This window comes from Eleutherodactylus coqui, chromosome 5, assembly GCF_035609145.1.
Source record: "Eleutherodactylus coqui strain aEleCoq1 chromosome 5, aEleCoq1.hap1, whole genome shotgun sequence".
Classification (NCBI taxonomy): domain Eukaryota; kingdom Metazoa; phylum Chordata; class Amphibia; order Anura; family Eleutherodactylidae; genus Eleutherodactylus; species Eleutherodactylus coqui.
This window is the reverse complement of record NC_089841.1, coordinates 23813939-23835271: the sequence shown is the minus strand read 5'-3', so window position 1 is coordinate 23835271 and position 21333 is coordinate 23813939. Positions and strand designations below refer to the sequence as shown.

Sequence of the window (21333 nt, the reverse complement as noted above, 5' to 3'; positions counted from 1 at the left end):
ACGGCTTCCCAGACCAGGCAAGAACCACGTTACCCCCCAGGCGACAACAAGCCTTCAGACCCTATTGGGGGAAAGGGAAGACGGGCCGTTGGTCCTACCCCAAGGGCGGCAGGGGTAAGACGAAAGAAATCACTACCCCAGTAGAGGTGTGGGGTAGATTGCTAAAGTTTGGGCCGGAGTGGCGGTGCATTACAGATAACCCATGGGTTCTCCGGTTGATATCCCAGGGGTACAGGATAGAGTTCATCGTCCGGCCCCCAAACAACTTCACGATTACCCCCACGCAATCCCCCGTGCTCCAGGATGTCCTCAGAAAGGAGATCACTAATCTGCTTCATATGGGGGCTATAGTATAGGTCCCCTCGGTAGAGCAGGGATTAGGGTACTACTCTCCCCTAGTCCTCGTTAAAAAAACGAACGGTGCACAACGGATGATCCTCAACCTGAAGGGTCTGAATAGACATATCATTTATAAAAAATTTAAAATGGAAACCATCAGGTCAGCAGTAACCCTAGTAAAAAGGGGGGACTATATGTGCATGATTGACCTGAAGGACGTGTACTACCATGTCCCGATCCTGCCAGAACACCATAAGTATTTGCACTTTGCGGTCGAGATAGAAAGCCGTCTGTACCACTTCCAATTCCAGTGCCTACCATTCGGCATATCCACGGAACCCAGAGTCTTTTCAAAAATCGTGGTCTAGATAGTCGCGCACCTTCACGTATCGGGCGTTAATATCATTCCCTACCTGGACGACTTCCTACTAATAGGACCCTCGGCGGAAGCCTTAAAGGAAGATACCGCTCGGGCCACCACCCTATTCCAGAGGCTGGGGTGGATCATAAACTTCCAGAAGTCCAGCCTCCTTCCCGAAACTCACAAAACATTCCTGGGGGGCGGATGAACTCGAAGTCACAGACCCTATCCTTACCGCCACCTAGAAGGGAGAGCCTAAGACAGGCAATCCATAAATACAGGGGGAAGAGGCAGATATCGATACGGGACGGAATGAGACTCCTGGGCCTCATGACATCGTGCATTCAGATCATACCATGGGCCCAGGCGCATTCAAGAACATTGCAGAGGGCCGTCCTGGGCAACTGGGATGGAGCAGCGACCTCACTAGATGCCTGGATGCCCCTGTCACTAGCGGTCACCCGGTCCCTTCACTGGTGGCAGTCAGCGCGTAATTTAAACGCAGAATCCCCGTAGGTGGCGGAACCATTCATTAGCGTGGTCACCAATGCAACCCAACTCGGCTGGGGAGCACAAGTAGGACAACGCCTGTTACATGGTATATGGGGCCCAAGGACTAAGAACCAGACCTCAAATTTCAGGGAGCTCATGGCCATCTGGGAAGCATTGCACAGGGATAAAGACACCCTAAGGGACAAACACGTCAGGGTCTTCTCAGATAACGTGACTGCGGTCTCCCTTATTTGCCACCAGGGAGGCACCAGGAATTACCATCTCCTGAAATTGACAGCCCGGATTTTCCGGTGGGCCGAAGCCACGGTACGGTCCCTGACAGCAGTCCACCTCAAGGGGTCCCAGAATACAACAGCTGATTACCTCAGCCGAAGATGCCTGGACCAAGGGGAGTGGTCCCTGAACCAGGAGGAGTTCCAGCATATCATAGACATCTGGGGCAGGCCGCGAGTGGACCTCTTTTCGAGCAGCACAAACACAAAATGCCTCGATTACTTTTCCCTCAATCCAAGGGACAGGGCTAAGGGGATGGACATGCTCTCTCAGAACTGGGACATCGGTCTGGCCTATGCCTTCCTTCCCATTCCCCTTATCCCAAAGGTCCTACAGAAGATTCGACAAAGCCGTACGACCGTCATACTTATCGCCCCGTACTGGGAAAAGCGGGCGTGATTTCCCTTGCTCCTAAAACTGGCCATTGCGGATCCTATTCGCTTTACAGTCAGAGAGGATCTCTTATCGCAGGGCCCAGTTCTGTGCCCCAACGTACAGAGGCTGAAATTGACAGCATGGATGTTGAGGAACAGGTGCTGCTAAGACAAGGTCTGTCCGCCAGGGTAATATCAACCCTGCGCCAGTGTCGCAAACCTGTAACTACCACCATCTATAACAAGATATGGAAGAGGTTCTCTTCCAGGAGGGGGTTGGAAGTCTCTAACCTAGACACCTCGGTGGTGGAGATCTTGGACTTCCTCCAGGAGGGGCTGGATAAAAACTTAAGACCAGGGACCCTTAAAGTCGAAGTTTCGGCCCTTTCGGCCATGCTGGACCAACCGCTAGCCGATCATAGGTTAATCCATAGATTCATGAAGGCAGCGGAGAGGATGAGACCGGTATCCCGTAGTACAGTACCCCCTCGGACTTAAACTTAGTACTCAAAAGCCTCTGTAGGCCCCCCTTTGAGCCTATTGATCAAGCATCGATAAAAACGCTAACCCTCAAAACAATATTCTTAGTCGCAGTTACGACGGCAAGGCGGGTTAGTGAGATCCAGGCCCTTTCATGTAAGACACCATATTTACTAGTCCTGGATAGAGATGAGCGAGCGTACTCGGAAAAGCACTACTCGCTCGAGTAATTTGCTTTATCCGAGTATCGTTGTGCTCGTCCCTGAAGATTCGGGTGCCGCTGCGGCTGACAGGTGAGTCGCAGCGAGGAGCAGGGGAGAGCGGGCGGGAGAGAGGGAGAGAAAGATCTTACCTCCGTTCCTCCCCGCTCTCCCCTGCAGCTCCCCGCTCCATGCCGGCACCCGAATCTTCAGACCCGAGCACAGCGATACTTGGATAAAGCAAATTACTCGAGCGAGTAGTGCTTTTCCGAGTACGCTCGCTCATCTCTAGTCCTGGACGATGAAATCATACTAAAAATAGACCCCTTCTTCTTACCTAAGGTAGTCTCAAAATTCCATAGGCAGCAGGAGATTATCCTCCCATCCTTCTGTCACGACCCCAAAAACGATAAAGAGAGAGAATACCACAGCCGGGACGTAAAAAGAGCCATCCTGTGTTATTTGGAACAAACATCCCCCTTTAGAAAGACTGACCATCTCTTTATTCAATTTCAGGGGCAGGGCAGAGGAAGGGCGGCTTCTAAGAGGTCCCTTAGCCGCTGGATAAAAACAACAATCCAGCAGGCGTATTCTTCCAGCAACAGGCCGATTCTGGAGGGACTCAAGGCCCACTCGACGAGAGCAGTAGCATGCTCTTGGGCAGAAAGGGCCATGGCTACGCCGGATCAGATATGCAGGGCGGCCACGTGGGCTAGCCTGCACACATTTACAAAATACTATAGATTAAACACCGACCTCTCCTCGGACCTGTCGTTCGGTAGGAAGGTCTTGCAGGCAATAGTCCCCCCTAAAAAGTAATTTGGTATAACTCCAGGTACTGCCGTCATGATGACGCCGGGGAGAAGGATAGAATTTCTTACCGAAAATTCCTTTTTTCCAAGTCTCATGACGGCACGTTATTCCCTCCCATATAAAAAAAAAAAAAAGAAAGCACACATATGCGTGTATATCTGTGTGTGTATATAGATATGTATATCCAGAGACTTCTATATATAATTTACATGCGACATTATGGCATAATATCTCGGGATTCGGGTAAGGTACCCTCCTATTTTCTGTTCAACGGAACTAATTATGCTGTTTTTTGTCTTGGAGCAAATAAAAAAATATTTTCCTGATAAACCGAGACATGTCCATGTAAGTAATTTGGAAGACACTGGAGAATGGGAGGCAGGAGGAGCCTTTTTAAGTCTCTTGCTTCCTGTCCCTACAAGGTCAAGGGGTAACCTCCAGGTACTGCCGTCATGATGACTCGGAAAAAAGGAATTTTCGGTAAGAAATTCTATCCTTTTTGGTTCATTATTTAGATTTTTTTTATTGCAAATATGGCAAAAGGTTTTTTTTTTAACTATTATTACTTTTTATTTTTTTAATAATTACTAAAACTTTATTGATCTTATTTTTACATTTTCTTTTAGTCCTCCTAGAGGACTACAACCAGCGATGCTTTGATTGCTCCTTTTTGACAGGCAGTCTATCAAGCCACCCCACGGGGATGGCTTGATAGGCAGTCTGTAAAGGCAGCCCTGGGGCCTTTCAGAGGCCCCCGGCTGCCAGGACACCTGCTCGGCTCCCCCAATTTCACTGCGGGGAGGCCGGACGAGACACCCGAACATCGTTCGATGGATTTAAATGCCACTGTCAGAATTGACAGCGGAATTTAAAGGCTTAATAGCTGCGATCGCCCGAATGGCCGATTGTGGCTATTGCCCGCGGGTGTCAGCTGTAATAAACAGCTGACGCCCGCACTGTATGGAGGGAGAGAGTGGCACTATCTCCCTCTATACACGTCTTGCAACAGCAGGACGTAAAAACACTATAGGGCCGTCACTAAGGGGTTAATGGTAATCCAAATGCCATCAGAGCCCTCCTGTTCTTCCCAGCAGCTGGCACCTCAATTCTAACGGTTGGCATGAAGGGGGAATAAGTCCCATTCATCTCCTGTCCCGTTGGTCTTGTGGGTAACATCGATAAACCAATGCTGTTTTCCCTCACGCAGTGTGAACGGTTCTTTATATCCACCAGTACACTATACTGTCCACGGTCCGTGGATGAGACCTGATTATCACACTGACGCCTCATGTCCGCGGCAGGCGCAGATTCCAAGTGCCGAATCCCACAGTGGAATCCGCCTGTGCCCGTAAGCAATGGGCACTTTCTTACCTGTGCGGATGTGGTGCGGGTCCTCTCCGCCCCAGCCAGATCTTCTTTCTTCTACATGGCGGATGTGTGCGGGCGTACCGCGGATATTTTTTTCTTTTCAAATCTCCTGCTTTCTTGCGGATCCGCAGCACGTCCGCAGTGTCAGCTGAGGGTGAACCGCAGATCGCACGGTTCACATTGACTTCAATGGAAGCTGTCCGTGCGGGAATCCGCAGATAATGGGGCATGCTGCTGGTTATAGAAACTCAGAGATCTCATCGCCAGAAGACTCAGAGTCCGTAAATCTCATGGAGCGTCTGTAGACTAAGGGCGGCATGTGTTTTTATGGGCGCTTCAGCACAACGTATTTGCTCCACGAACAAGGCGCTTTTGTGTGCGTGTCTGCGCATTTTCCTGTACTTTCTTGCATGTGATGGGCGTGTTCACTTGCATGCGGGACACGCCCACGCCCTGATTTAAAGGGTTAATTAGCCTAATGCGTCCCAGATTTTTTCCCAGCAAAGTTTTGTAGTGTTCCGACCATTCGCTGCGCATTTGACGCACCCCCCATAGACTTCTATAGGAACCTTTGGAGGCAAATGCACAGAAAATAGAGCAGGTTCTATGTAAGAAATACCCGTATAAATAACCGAAATGTGAGAGAACCCGCTGATATTAGTGGCTGTTTCTGTTTCCCGCTGTACATTTTAGGTGCTCAAAACCGCCCGTGTGAAGCCGGCCTGAGGGTGACTGTAGATGGAACAATTATGGTTCCTCCTGAAGGAGCCGGCGCCCCCTGGTGGATGATGGGAGTCGCTGCTGGAAGTTGCCAGCTGTAACCCTTTCACTGCCTGAGAGGTAACATGTGCTCCTTACACAGCAGGGCGGACAATAAGGAGTTTAATGGCTCCTTCACACTGGCGAGGGTGATATTGGCTGTGATTCACGGCCCGTTATCACCCTCACAACCCTTCTGAAAACCCCTGGATGCGAGGTAGTTTCACATGAAAACAGCCTCACATCACTATTGGGGTTCCCTTCCTCCCGCATATCTGATGGGATTCCCTTCTTCTCGCATTCCTGGTGGGTTCCCTTCTTCCCGCATTTATGGTGGGATTCCGCTGTATCAGTGTCCGGAAAGCCTGTAAGGTGGAAATTAGCATGCAGGACCTGTGATTGGCATGGCAACGCGAGACTGCAATGCGGCCCAAGGCCATCCCACTCGCCCCTATTGTAATCTGCACTGCTAAAGTCCTCCCTGCTTCTGAAAAGCATAGCGGCAATGGCAGACCCCATTACTACTAGGGCCACAATGGGGGACTGTATCATTATTGGGATGGTATTGGGGGACCCTATTACTACTAGGGCCACAATGTGGGACTGTATCATTATTGGGGTGGTATTGGGGGACCCTATTACTACTAGGGCCACAATGGGGGACCCTATCATTATTGGGGAGGCATTGGAGGACCCTATTACTACTAGGGCCACAATGGGGGACCCTATTATTATTGGGGTGGCATTGGGGGACTCTATCCCACTATTGTTAGGACTGATAGTGAAATAAATGACCCCACTTTCTATGCGGCAGCCATCTTCTATGATCCTTCATACATCGTCATTTGTCATATTAACCCCTTAAGGACATGGCCTATTTGTGGCTTAAGGACCAAGCCTTATTTTTCAAATCTGATATCTGTCACTTTATCTGCTAATAACTTTTGAATCCTTTTACTTATCGATGTGATTCTGAGATTGTTTTTTCGTGACATATTGTACTTTATGTTAGGGTAACAATTGCATCAATAAATTTTGTCCTTATTAGGAAAAAAAAATCTAAATTTACTGAAAATTTGGAAAAATTCACAATTTTCAAACTTTGAATTGTTCTCTTTGTAATATAGAAAGTAGAGATGAGCGAGCACCAAAATGCTCGGGTGCTCGTTTCTCGAGTCAAACTTTTCGCGATGCTCGAGAGTTCGTTTCGATTAACGAACCCCTTTGAAGTCAATGGGCGACTCGAGCATTTTTGTATATGACCGATGCTCTGGATAGGTCTTTACTTGTGAAAAATCAGAAAACATCCGAAATCCATGGAAACACCACAGAAACGGATAGGGCAGGGGCAGCATGCAGGGCTGCATCTCAGGCTCCCAGGTCCCACTATTAAGCCACAATAGGGGCAAGAGTCTCTCCCCCCCTAACAGTTTTTACTTTGGACAAACCCTCATTAGCAAGGCACACCTTTAGCTAAGCACCACACTATCTGCAACCAAGGACAATCACTGCCTGCGGGACACACCGCTGCCTCTTCTCCTGGGTTACATGCTGCCCAACCCCCCGCACGACCCTGCATCCACAGCGCACACAAAAGTTTCCCTGCCCAGCCTTCAGCTGCCCTCATGCCACACGCTCGCTTCATAGCCACAACACCCTCATGTCTATTTATAAGTGCGTTTGCGATGAGGAGGAACCGGAGGCACACACTGCAGAGGGTTGGCAGGGCCAGGCAGCGACCCTTCGAAAGTGTAGGCGATAGCCCACAATGCTGTTGAGGATTGATGAGAAATTGACGTTCGATCTTCACGTGAGCGGGCCCAGGGTCAAGCTCGTTCCCAGCCTCCATCTTGTGTGACCCAAGGTGCCGCGAGTTACATAGCAATGGGGAATCCATGTGCCCATGCACAATTCATTCTGTCTTGGTGTCAGATAGCTCAATCAACACCACAAGGGGAAAGCCATCTGCACTCTGCCCCCTACCCAAGTCAGTCAGTGACTTTGTGCCAGACAGGTAAAACACCGCTATGGGAAGTCTGTGTGCACCCACAGCATAGGTGGGTCCTAGGCGACCCAAGACATGAACCATTAAGAAATCAGACTGCCCAAACATGGTAGACTTTCACTGCGCCGAGGATATAGGCCTCTGCACAAACCCTCTGCAATCGCGGGCATGAAGCAGACTTCGATGCTAGTATACCTATGAAGGTCTCAGTAAATCAGTTACATTTTCTTTCACCGCTCCAATGACTGGATTAGCCAGGAAAAAGTTCCACAGGCCCAACCTGGCGCAGTTGCAGTTCCCCCGGGACATAGGCCTCAGCCCACACCCTAAACTATCGCGGGCATGAAGCGGACTTCGATGCTAGTACAGCAGTGAACGTCTCATTAATGCAGTAATGCTCATCTTCTTTGGCCCAAACCAGTGTATCAGATAACTGTGGTAACACGAGAGCAAATACATGATGCTCAGTGCTGATCCCCTGACCCCAAGCAGGAGGAGGAGGTAGCCTTACAAGGCCAAGAAACCATGACCAGGACCCACTGAAGCCTGTGTGGGAAGTATGTGAGCAGGCCCTGGGTCCGGCTTGGTCCCAGCAAACACACTGTGGTACCCAAGGTGCCGCGAGTTACATAGCAATGGGCAATCCAGGTCCCCTCACACTATTCATTCTGTGTTGGTGTCGGATAGCTCAATCGACACCGCAAGGGGAAAGCCATCTGCACTCTGCACCCTACCCAAGTCGGTCAGTGAATTTGTGCCAGACAGGTAAAACACCGCTATGGGGAGTCTGTGTGCACCCACAGCATAGGTGGGTCCAAGGAACTTAAAGACGGTACAGATAAAGAAATCAGAGTGCCCAAACATGGCAGACTTTCACTGCGCCGAGGACATAGACCTCTGCACTAACCCTCAGCAATCGCGGGCATGAGGTGGACTTCAATGCTAGTTCAGCTGTGAACGTCTCATTAAGGCAGTAACGCTCCTCTTCTGTGGCCCAAACGAGTTTCTCCGATAACTGTGGTAACACGAGAGAAAATACATATTGGCCTCGACCCACAATTGATGCCCTAGTCAGTGAGTGTTTTTGGGCCTGATGGGTAAAACACCACGATGGGAAGTCTGTGTGCACCCATAGTATAAACAGACCCTTGTAACATTCCAGTAGAAAAGGTATAAGCAGACCCCTGTAACATTTCGGTTGCAGTACTATAGGCAGACCCCAGTACCATTTCTGTAGTAGAAGTATAGGCAGACCCCTGTAACATTTTGGTAGCAGGAGTATAGGCAGACCCCAGTACCATTTCTGTTGTAGAAGTATAGGCAGACCCCTATAATATTTTTGTAGCAGCAGTATAGGCAGACCCCTGTAACATTTACGTGCCAGCAGTGTAAGCAGACCCCTGCAACATTTTGATAGCAGGAGTATAGGCAGACCCCTGTAACATTTACGTGGCAGAAGTATAGGCAGACCCCAGTAACATTTATGTAGCAGCAGTATTGGCAGACCCCAGTATCAGTTCTGTAGCAGCAGTATAGGCAGACCCCAGCACCATTTCTGTAGTAGAAGTATAGGCAGACCCCTGTAACATTTTCGTGGCAGAAGTATAGGCAGACCCCTGTAACATTTATGGAGCAGTAGTATAGGCAGACCCCTGTAACATTTACGTGGCAGAAGTATAGGCAGACCCCTGTAACATTTTTGTAGCAGCAGTATAGGCAGACCCCTGTAACATTTACGTGGCAGCAGTATAAGCAGACCCCTGTAACATTTTGGTAGCAGGAGTATAGGCAGACCCCTGTAACATTTACGTGGCAGAAGTATAGGCAAACCCCTGTAACATTTATGGAGCAGCAGTATAGGCAGACCCCTGTAACATTTACATGGCAGAAGTATAGGCAGACCCCTGTAACGTTTATGGAGCAGCAGTATAGGCAGACCCATGTAAATTTTACGTGGCAAAAGTATAGGCAGACCCCTGTAACATTTCTGTAGCAGCAGTATAGACAGACCCCTGTAACAGGTATGTGGCAGAAGTATAGGCAGACCACTGTAACATTTTTGTAGCAGTATAGGCAGACCTCTGTAACATTTACGTGGCAGAAGTATAGGCAGACCCCTGTAACATTTCGGTTGCAGTAGTATAGGCAGACCGCAGTACCATTTCTGTTATAGAAATATAGGCAGACCCCTGTAACATTTAAGTGGCAGAAGTATAAGCAGACCCCTGTAACATTTATGGAGCAGCAGTATAGGCAGACCCCTGTAACATTTAAGTGTCAGCAGTATAGGCAGACCCCTGTAACATTTTTGTAGCAGCAGTATAAGCAGACCCCTGTAACATTTACGTGGCAGCAGTATAGGCAGACCCCAGTACCATTTCTGTTGTAGAAGTATAGGCAGACCCCTGTAACATTTATGGAGCAGCAGTATAGGCAGACCAATGTAACAGTTACGTGGCAGAAGTATAGGCAGACCCCTGTAATATTTCCGTAGCAGGAGTATAGGCAGACCCCAGTACCATTTCTGTTATAGAAGTATAGGCACACCCCAGTAACAATCTTGTAGCAGAAGTATAGGCAGGCAGACCCCTGTAAAATTTCTGTAGTAATAGTATAGGCCAACTTCTGAAACATTGGGGTACCATGAGTGTAGGCGAAGGCCGGAAAAATTAGTTGGATAAGAGTGTAGGCGTGGGCCCGAAAAATTAGTGTACCAACAGTACAAGTGTACCTCTGAAAAATGTATCAACCGAGAGGGCAGGTGAAACCCATAAATATTTTTTGGAAGATACAGCTCGCTGTTGCTTAATTTAAAACAGAGCCTGGAGGCAGCCCTGTTCATTGGTTCATGTTAAAGTATCAATACTTTTAAAACTTTTAAAAATTGTAAAAACATTGTTAGATGAGCATTTTGGGCCGCAGAAAAATTGGCAGTTCAGCGCAATGACATGTTGTTTCTGGAGGAGGAGTAGCAGGAGGAGGACTAATATCAGAGGCAGATTGACTAAGCAAAATGCCCTGTTTTTCCAGTGATAGAGAAGAGTGCTTTTATCTGCGGTTGCAGCGAAAAGAATCTTTAGGTTCCGCTGCTGTCCGCTGGCGGAGAAAAGAAGTCTGGGGAAATCCAGGCTTTGTTCATCTTTATGAGTGTAAGCATGTCGGCACTGGCAGTTGACAGGCGGGTACGCTTGTCCGTGATGATTCCCCCAGCTGCACTAAACACTCTCTCTGACAAGACACCTCCAGGGCATACAGCGCAAGTTCGTGCTACGTGTCCAGCTTCTTGTAACGTGGGTCGAGAAGGGTGTACACCCAGTAATCCATGTTTGCCAGAATGCGTCTAACGCGAGGGTCACGAGAAAGGCAGCCTAACATGAAGTCAGCCATGTGTGCCAGTATGCAAGACATGGCTGTACTCACTAGCAAGATGACTTTCAGGATCCTCCTCCTCCACAGCCCATACACGCTGAACAGATGAGAGGCAAGCAGCATGGGTACCCTCTGCAGTATGCCCAGCTGTCTCTTCCCCCTCCTCCTGCTCCTCCCCCTCCTTCAAAATGTGCTGAGATATAGACATGAGGGTGGTCTGTCTATCAAGCGACATACTGTCATCCCCCGTATCCTGTTCCAACCGGAAAGTGTCGGCCTTTATGCCTTGCAGCGAACTTCTCAGCAGGCATAGCAGCGGGATGGTAACGCTAATGATTGCAGCGTCGCCGCTCACCATCTGGGTAGACTCCTCAAAGTTTCCGAGGACTTGGCAGATGTCTGCCATCCAGGCCCACTCCTCGGTAAAGAATTGGGGAGGCTGACTACCACTACGCCGCCCATGTTGGAGTAGGTATTCCACTATTGCTCTACACTGCTCATAGAGCCTGGCCAACATGTGCAGCCTAGAATTCCACCGTGTGGGCACGTCGCACAGCAGTCGGTGCTCTGGCAGATTAAACCGATGTTGCAGGGTCCTCAGGGTGGCAACATCCATGGTGGACTTGGGGAAATGTGCGCAGATGCAGCGCACCTTGCCGAGGAGGTCTGACAAGTGCGGGTAGGTTTTAAGAAACCACTGAACCACCAGATTGAAGATGTGGGCCAGGCATGGCACGTGTGTGAGGCTGCCGAGCTGCCGAGCCGCCACCAGGTTACGGCTGTTGTCACACACAACCATGCCCGGTTGGAGGCTCAGCTGCGAAAGCCAGAGGTCGGTCTGCTCTGTCAGACTCTGCAACAGTTCGGGGGCCGTGTGCCTCTTGTCACCTAGGTTGAGTAGTTTCAGCACGGCCTTCTGACGCTTGCCCACCGCTGTGCTGCCGCGCAGCGCCACACCGGCTGCTGGCGGCGTGCTGCTCACATTTCTTAATTGAGAGGTAGAGGTTGCATAGGAGGAGGAGGAGGGGGGAAGGGTTTAGAGGAGGTGGCATAGACCGCCGCAGATACCAGAACCGAGGAAGGACCCGCTAATCTGGATGTGGGTAGGCTGTGTGCGGTCCCAGGCTCTGACTCGGTCCCAGCCTCCACCAAATTCACCCAATGTGCTGTCAGGGAGATATAGTGGCCCTGCCCGCCAATACTTGTCCACGTGTCCGTGGTTAAGTGGACCTTGCCAGTAACCGCATTGGTGAGGGCACGATTGATGTTGCGGGAAACGTGCTGGTGTAGGGCTGGGACGGCACAGTGTGAAAAATAGTGGCGACTGGGGACTAAGTAGCGTGGGACCGCTGTCTCCATCATGTTTTTGAAAGCCTCCGTTTCCACAAGACTGTACGGTAGCATCTCCAGGCTGATTAATTTGGCAATATGCACGTTTAAAGCTTGAGTGTGCGGGTGCGTGGCGGCGTATTTGCGCTTTCGCTCCAACGCTTGCACTAGCGACAGCTGGACGCTACGCTAAGAGACATTGCTGGATGGGGTCGAGGACAACGGAGGTGAGGGTGTGGGTACAGGCCGGGAGGCACTCGTGCCTGTGTCCTGAGAGGGGGGTTGGATCTGAGTGGCAGGTTGGGGCACAGGGGAAGAGGCAGTGGTGCGACCCAGAGGCGGTGAATGGCCTTCATCCCACTTTGTGGGGTGCTTGGCCATCATATGCCTGCGCATGCTGGTGGTGGTGAGGCTGGTAGTGGTGGCTCCCTGGCTGATCTTGGCGCAACACAGGTTGCACACCACTGTTCGTCGGATGTCGGCGCTCTCACTGAAAAACTGCCACACCTTTGAGCACCTCGGCCTCTGCACGGTGGCTTGGCGCGAGGGGGTGCTTTGGGAAACAGTTGGGGGATTCTTCGCTCTGGCCCTGTCTCTACCCCTGGCCACCACACTGCCTCTTCCAACCTGTCCTGCTGCTGCACTTGCCTCCCCCTCTGGAGACCTGTCCTCAGTTGGCTTAGCAAACCAGGTGGGGTTAGTCACCTCATCGTCCAGCGGCTCTTCCTCCGAATCCTCTGTGCGCTCCTCCCTCGGACTTACTGCCCTTACAACTACCTCACTGATAGACAACTGTGACTCATCATCATCGTCCTCCTCACCCACTGAAAGCTCTTGAGACAGTTGCCGGAAGTCCCTAGCCTCAGACCCCGGGAACTTTCCAAAGGTTGGGCATCGGTCACGACAAACTCATCAGGTGGGAGAGGAACCATTTTTTCCCAATCTGGGCAGGGACCCGAGAACAGTTCCTGGGAGTCTGCCTGCTCCTCAGAATGTGTCATTTTCATGGAGTAAGGAGGCTGGGAGGAAGGAGGAGCAGCAGCCAGAGGATTCAAAGTTGCAGCAGTGGATGGCGTAGAAGACTGGGTGGTCGATACATTGCTGAATGCATTTTCTGCCATCCACGACAGGACCTGCTCACACTGCTCTGTTTGTAATAAAGGTCTACCACATGGACCCATAAATTGTGATATGAAGCTGGGGACCCCACAAACTTGCCTCTCTCCTAATCCCGCAGCAGCCAGCTGTGATTCACCTGGACCAGGAACTCGGCCTGTGCCCACACCCTCACTTGGAACTCCGCGTTCTCGCCCGCATCCACGTCCACGTCCTCGAGCCCTACCTCTCAGCATGGTGGATTACGAATAGAGCAAACACAGAGCGGTGTAAATAATTATGGAATTATTTGTGTACACTTTCACGCTGACAGTGGTATTGTAACGCTAACTTCAGGCAGAAACAAAGAATACAGAAGGCTGCAAACAGGCCTAGCCGTGCAATAGTGATGCACTACAACTCCCACCAGACACCCTGTAAATTTCAGACGGTCAGAGGTAGCTCAACGATGGAGCTTTTCTTAAATTTTTTTTTAAAAAGGATGCAGGCTATATAGCGTGTATATGACTTTCCCTCTATCAGTGGCTGTGGCCGTACGCTGTGCGTTAGGTTCACTGCAGACACAGACCGGTGTAAATAATTATGGAATTATTGGCATACAGTTGGAGGCTGAGAGCGGTATTGTAACGCAAATTGCAGCCAGAAAAAAATTATACGGAAGGCTGCAAAAGGGCTAGCTGTGCAATAGTGATGCACTACAACTCCCACCAGACACCCTGTAAAATGCAGACGATCAGAGGTAGCCCTAAGAAGGACCATTGGGGTTCTTGTAGACAGGATCCTACACTACCACTGTCCCTATCTCAGCAACACTTTCCCTATACTCTGTATTACAGACTGCAGACTTAGAACGCTATAGCTGTAATAGCCTGCACAACCCGAGATGAAAAAAAAAAATTTGGTACAAAACTGCTCCCAGCAGCCACAACAGTAATGCACACGGTCAGATGTGGCCCTAAGAAGGACCGTTGGGGTTCTTGTAGACAGGATCCTACACTAACACTTTCCCTATGCTCTCCCAGTGTGTGTCTGAGGCGAGCCGTGGGTGGGACTCACTGCAGGGGCGTGGGATAGGGCTGGCACATCACAGGAGGAATTGGTAATGCCTTCCCTGCATGTCTATTGGCTAAGAAATGGCGCTAAACATGCAGGGAAGGAAATGGAATTGACTCGAGTTCGGCGTGGTGCTCGTCTGGAGTAACGAGCATCTCGGACACCCTAATGCTCGGACGAGTGTGCTCGCTCATCTCTAATAGAAAGTCAAACACCACAACATAGGTAATAAGTGACATTTCCCACAGGCCTACTTTACAGTGCAATAATTTTTTAAGTGTTATTTTATTTTTTTCAGACTCCACAAAGTATATAAATTTAGCAGTAATTTTTCACATTTCCTAGCAAATTTCAAAATCTGACTTTTTTAAGGACCAATACAGTTCTGATGTGGATTTTAAGAGCCTGCATATCAGAATCCCCCATGAATTGCCCCATTTTAAAATCTGCACCCTTCAAAATATTCAAAATGGCATTTAGAAAGTTTATTAACCCTTTAGATGTTTTACAGGAATTAAAGGAAAGTGCGTCAAAAATTAGAACTGTTCCGTTTTTCTACAGATTTTCAATATAAAACCTTTTTTTTCTATAAAACAGCAGGAGTTAGAAAAGAAACAAAACTCGGAATGTATTACCCAGATGCCGCAGTTTTTAGAAATGCCCCATATGTGGACGTAACCTGTTGTATGGGCACATGGCGGGCTCAGAAGGAAAGGAGCGCTTTATTTGAATGCAGATTTTGCTGGAATCATTTTCAGCCCCCATGTAGTGTTTGCAGCCCCTGAGGTACCAGTGCATTTGAAGCCCCCAACAACTGATCCCATTTTGGAAACTAGACCTCTTAGGGAGATTATTAAGGGGTGTAGTGACTGGTTTAAACCCACAGGTGTTTGAGGAATTTCTTTTAACAATTTGAGTTGGGAACGAAAAATTCCAATTTTTCCAATAATATTTAGCTTTAGGCCCAAATTTGTATTTTTTAGCAGGGGCAGAAGGAGATAAAGTACCCCATGATGTTACCCAACAAGGAAATGCCCCATATATGGATGTAAACTGTTGTTAGGGCGCAGGGCTCAGAAGGGAAGGACTTGGCATGTGGTTTATGTACAAGCTGTGCGAAGTACATCGGGGTAACACGTCAGGGCAATAGTAAAACTACAATTTCAGGGAGGTGTAGTAGATCTTAAAGCAATGCTTTATACACAGGCGGGTTGTGTGGGGCCCGTTTCACACTGGTATACGGTGTCTTTTCTTATCCCCTTTTTATAGCAGACTCTGCACCTCTTTTGGGTCCTTCACTTCTTCGCAGCGGTGGGAATTTCACTGGGAAAGTACTGCCCTGGTACAATCCTTGTGGCCTCGCTTCCAGAAGTACTGGGCCTCTCCCACCTCCTGGTCCCCAAATATTAGGGCCTTGATTACTTCTTCCTGAAATTCAAGGAATGTCCCCCTCTGGCCTGCACCCCGATACAGCACATAGGCATTGTATAGTGCCATCTGTACGAGGTGCACGGGCAGCTTTTTGTACCACACCCGTGTTTTCCGCATGGCATTATACGGCTCCAGTACCTGGTCTGATAGATCTACCCCTCCCATGTACTTATTATAGTCGAGGACACAGTCTGGTTTGGGGGTCTCTGCACTGGGCACACGGAGAAAAAGTTTTATAGGATAGGACACTGCGGGATGGTGTGACCACGGGACGGGGACAGAAAGACAGCGGAAACGTATGTGGTGTATTCACACTGACCAATATGGCACTGAGCACACGCTGTTGTTTTTTTTTTTTTTTTTACACTGACAGACTAAACGCTACACTGACTAACTACACGCTACACACTAGACGGACTAACTACACGCAACACACTAGATGGACTAACTACACGCAACACACTAGACGGACTAACTACACGCAACACACTAGACGGACTAACTACACGCTACACTAACTAACTACACGCTACACACTAGACGGACTAACTACACGCAACACACTAGACGGACTAACTACACGCAACACACTAGACGGACTAACTACACGCTACACACTAGACGGACTAACTACACGCTACACACTAGACAGACTAACTACACGCAACACACTAGACAGACTAACTACACGCAACACACTAGACGGACTAACTACACGCAACACACTAGATGGACTAACTACATGCAACACACTAGACGTACTAACTACACGCTACACACTAGACGGACAAACTACACGCTACACACTAGACGGACTAACTACACGCCACACACTAGACGGACAAACTACACGCTACACACTAGACGGACTAACTACACGCTACACTGACTAATGACGGGATAGGAAATGAAATGGGAACAAACTGAATTTTTTTTTTTTTTACACCAAGGGATACACTGACACTACACGCTGCGCTACACTACACTGCTGATCGCACACTACAGGTCATTCACTACACTACACTGCTGATCACACACTACAGGTCACTCACTACACTACACTTCTGATCACACACTACAGGTCACTCACTACACTACACTTCTGATCACACACTACAGGTCACTCACTACACTACACTTCTGATCACACACTACAGGTCACTCACTACACTACACTGCTGATCACTACACTACACTACACTGCTGATCGCACACTACAGGTCACTCACTACACTACACTGCTGATCACACACTACAGGTCACTCACTACACTACACTGCTGATCACACACTACAGGTCACTCACTATACTACACTTCTGATCACACACTACAGGTCACTCACTACACTACACTTCTGATCACACACTACAGGTCACTCACTACACTACACTTCTGATCACACACTACAGGTCACTCACTACACTACACTGCTGATCACACACTACAGGTCACTCACTACACTACACTTCTGATCACACACTACAGGTCACTCACTACACTACACTTCTGATCACACACTACAGGTCACTCACTACACTACACTTCTGATCACACACTACAGGTCATTCACTACACTACACTTCTGATCACACACTACAGGTCACTCACTACACTACACTTCTGATCACACACTACAGGTCATTCACTACACTACACTGCTGATCACACACTACAGGTCATTCACTACACTACACTTCTGATCACTACACTACAGGTCACTCACTACACTACACTGCTGATCACACACTACAGGTCATTCACTACACTACACTGCTGATCACACACTACAGGTCACTCACTACACTACACTTCTGATCACTACACTTCTGATCACTACACTACAGGTCACTCACTACACTACACTGCTGATCACACACTACAGGTCACTCACTACACTACACTGCTGATCACACACTACAGGTCACTCACTACACTACACTGCTGATCACACACTACAGGTCACTCACTACACTACACTACACTGCTGATCACACACTACATGTCACTCACTACGCTACACTGCTGATCACACACTACAGGTCACTCACTACACTACACTTCTGATCACACACTACAGGTCACTCACTACACTGCTGATCGCACACTACAGGTCATTCACTACACTACACTGCTGATCACACACTACAGGTCATTCACTACACAACACTGCTGATCACTACACTACACTACACTTCTGATCACTCACTACACTACAGGTCACTCACTACACTACACTGCTGATCACTCACTACACTACACTTCTGATCACTCACTACACTACAGGTCACTCACTACACTACACTGCTGATCACACACTACAGGTCACTCACTACACTACACTACTGATCACTCACTGACTCCACTCCACTCCACTACACTCACTCCCTGCCTAATCTACACTCTGATCACTGTTTTTTCACACAGATTACACAGTAGGTGCTCTATCTACAAGCACCGGAAACACACTGAGGTGCTTGCAGACAGAGCCCCTACAGTAAACAGCGCGAACTCCGCTGCTACGCTGTGATTGGTCAGGGAGTTTTTCCCTGACCAATCACAGCGATCGTGGGGGAGGGACCGCAGTGATTGGTCCCCAGCCCTGACGCAGCGCTTGTCTGCTGACTATGTCAGCAGACATCACTGCTGTGTCGCCGCAGCAACACTTTATTGACATGACGTACTGCTACGTCATGTTGCGGGAAGTACCCTGCTCCCGTGACGTACCGGTACGTCATGCGGAGGGAAGGGGTTAAATATCTGTACTTCAAAAAAGCCTTGAGAGAAGAGCCGAGGCCGGGGCTACTAAAGATAATGAAAAGGCCTCCAGACTAGCCCCCGTGTTGAGATGACATGTTCCTCGCTGTTCACATATGTTCCAAAATATTCTCTCTAAACCACTTAATGATGCCATTACTGTACTTACGTGTTCTGAGAAGCTAATCATGTAGATTCTACTGCGCCTGCTCGGCATTTTAGAGGTTAAATTCTTTATCTTGCCTATTCATATTGTGTTTATGTTTCATTGACCAATAGTAATAAATGAATTATAATAAATTTGAATTATTGTAATCAAAGCATGTGTCTCTATAAAAGCTGCTGCCTGTCAATCAATAAGCAGATAACTTTGGATCACATCCAGTCTGACAATTTGTTTTCAGGCCCTTATATACTTATAACCAATTTGGACCCCAGAAGCATATCACATAGCTAATATAATTATTTGCACTAACAGGGGCAGCAATGGGGGACCCTCATACTATTGGGGCAGCAATGCAGGAGGGGACCCTGTTACTACTGGGTCTGCGATGGGGGTTACTATTACTACTGGGGCCGATATAAGGGACAGTATTTGTTAGGGTTGTGCTGTGCTGGTATCTGTTTCCCTCAGTGTTTCTAGCAGCACAGCTCCACAGGTGGTTGGTGTAGCTGTCTAGGTTGTTTGCTCAGGTCAGCCAATCCCTATATATATATATATATATATATATATATATATATATAAAGACGAAAGCCCTCACTGACTCACTCACTGATTCACTCACTGATTCACTCACTCACTCACTCACTCACTCACTCACTGACTGACTCGCCACTAATTCTCTCACTTCCCGATATCATGGGAAACATGAAATTCAGCATGAGCATAGAATATGTCATAAATAGGAAAAGTAAAAAGGTCCCAACTTGATTATTCAATTCTAGCGCAAAAGAACTAGCATCCAAATTTTACGTATGGAATCTAATTCTCTCACTTCCTGATGTCGTAGAAACATGAAATTTGGCTGAGCATTGATTATGTTATAAATAGGAAAAGTTAATAGGTCCCAACTCGATTATTTAATTCTAGCGCAAAAGAATTAGCGTCAAAATTTTACATACATAATCTAAATCTCTCACTTCCCAATGTCATAGAAGCATGAAATTTTGCACGAGCATTGATTGTGTCATAAATAGATAACTTTAAGTTAATGGGTCCCAACTCGATTATTCAATTCTATGTGCCAAAGAATTAGCGTCCAAATTTTATGTACGGAATCTAATTCTCTCACTTTCTAATGTCATTTTATATAAAGGAAACGTCGCATGGTTGCCTCCACGTGGTGTTTCCTGGGTAACGCAGAGAACTATGCAAAATGGTGAACATGTTGTTTTCCTCGGTATCTCTAAAGTAACCCACGACTTCATAAGATTTTCTGTCTGAACACCATATAAACACCAGTACCAAATTAACTCGGGCGAAGCCGGGTATATCAGCTAGTATGTGCATATATGTCTGTTCAGTTGCTATGATTTGTATCTTGCTGTCTTTGCAGTGCCCTGCTACATCCACAATACACATACAGTACAGGAGCATGTACATTACACATACAGCTCTGCTACATCCACAATACACATACAGTACAGGAGCGTGTACATTACACACATACAGCTCTGCTACATCCACAATACACATACAGTACAGGAGCGTGTACATTACACACATACAGCTCTGCTACATCCACAATATACATACAGTACAGGAGCGCGTACATTACACACATACAGCTCTGCTACATCCACAATACACATACAGTACAGGAGCGTGTACATTACACACATACAGCTCTGCTACATCCACAATACACATACAGTACAGGAGCGTGTACAATACACACATACAGCTCTGCTACATCCACAATACACATACAGTACAGGAGCGTGTACATTACACACATACAGCTCTGCTACATCCACAATACACATACAGTACAGGAGCGTGTACATTACACACATACAGCTCTGCTACATCCACAATACACATACAGTACAGGAGCGTGTACATTACACACATACAGCTCTGCTACATCCACAATACACATACAGTACAGGAGCGTGTACATTACACACATACAGCTCTGCTACATCCACAATACACATACAGTACAGGAGCGTGTACATTACACACATACAGCTCTGCTACATCCACAATACACATACAGTACAGGAGCGTGTACATTACACACATACAGCTCTACTACATCCACAGTACACATACAGTACAGGAGCGTGTACATTACACATACAGCTCTGCTACATCCACAATACACATACAGTACAGGAGCGTGTACATTACACACATACAGCTCTGCTACATCCACAATACACATACAGTACAGGAGCGTGTACATTACACACATACAGCTCTGCTACATCCACAATACACATACAGTACAGGAGCGTGTACATTACACACATACAGCTCTGCTACATCCACAATACACATACAGTACAGGAGCGTGTACATTACACATACAGCTCTGCTACACCCACAATACACATACAGTACAGGAGCGTGTACATTACACACATACACCTCTGCTACATCCACAATACACATACAGTACAGGAGCGTGTACATTACACACATACAGCTCTGCTACATCCACAATACACATACAGTACAGGAGCGTGTACATTACACACATACAGCTCTGCTACATCCACAATACACATACAGTACAGGAGCGTGTACATTACATACTTACAGCTCTGCTACATCCACAGTACACATA

At 48.0% G+C, this 21333-nt stretch overlaps 1 protein-coding gene across 1 annotated transcript in view; it reads left to right on the top strand.

The window, feature by feature from the left end:
- Positions 1-21333, top strand: part of LOC136627320 (zinc finger protein 850-like) — a 580493-nt gene that overhangs the window by 503785 nt on the left and 55375 nt on the right. The window contains exon 20 of the mRNA XM_066602322.1: positions 83-87. Within this exon, the coding sequence (XP_066458419.1) occupies positions 83-87 (5 nt within the window). The remainder of the gene's footprint in view (positions 1-82; positions 88-21333) is intronic.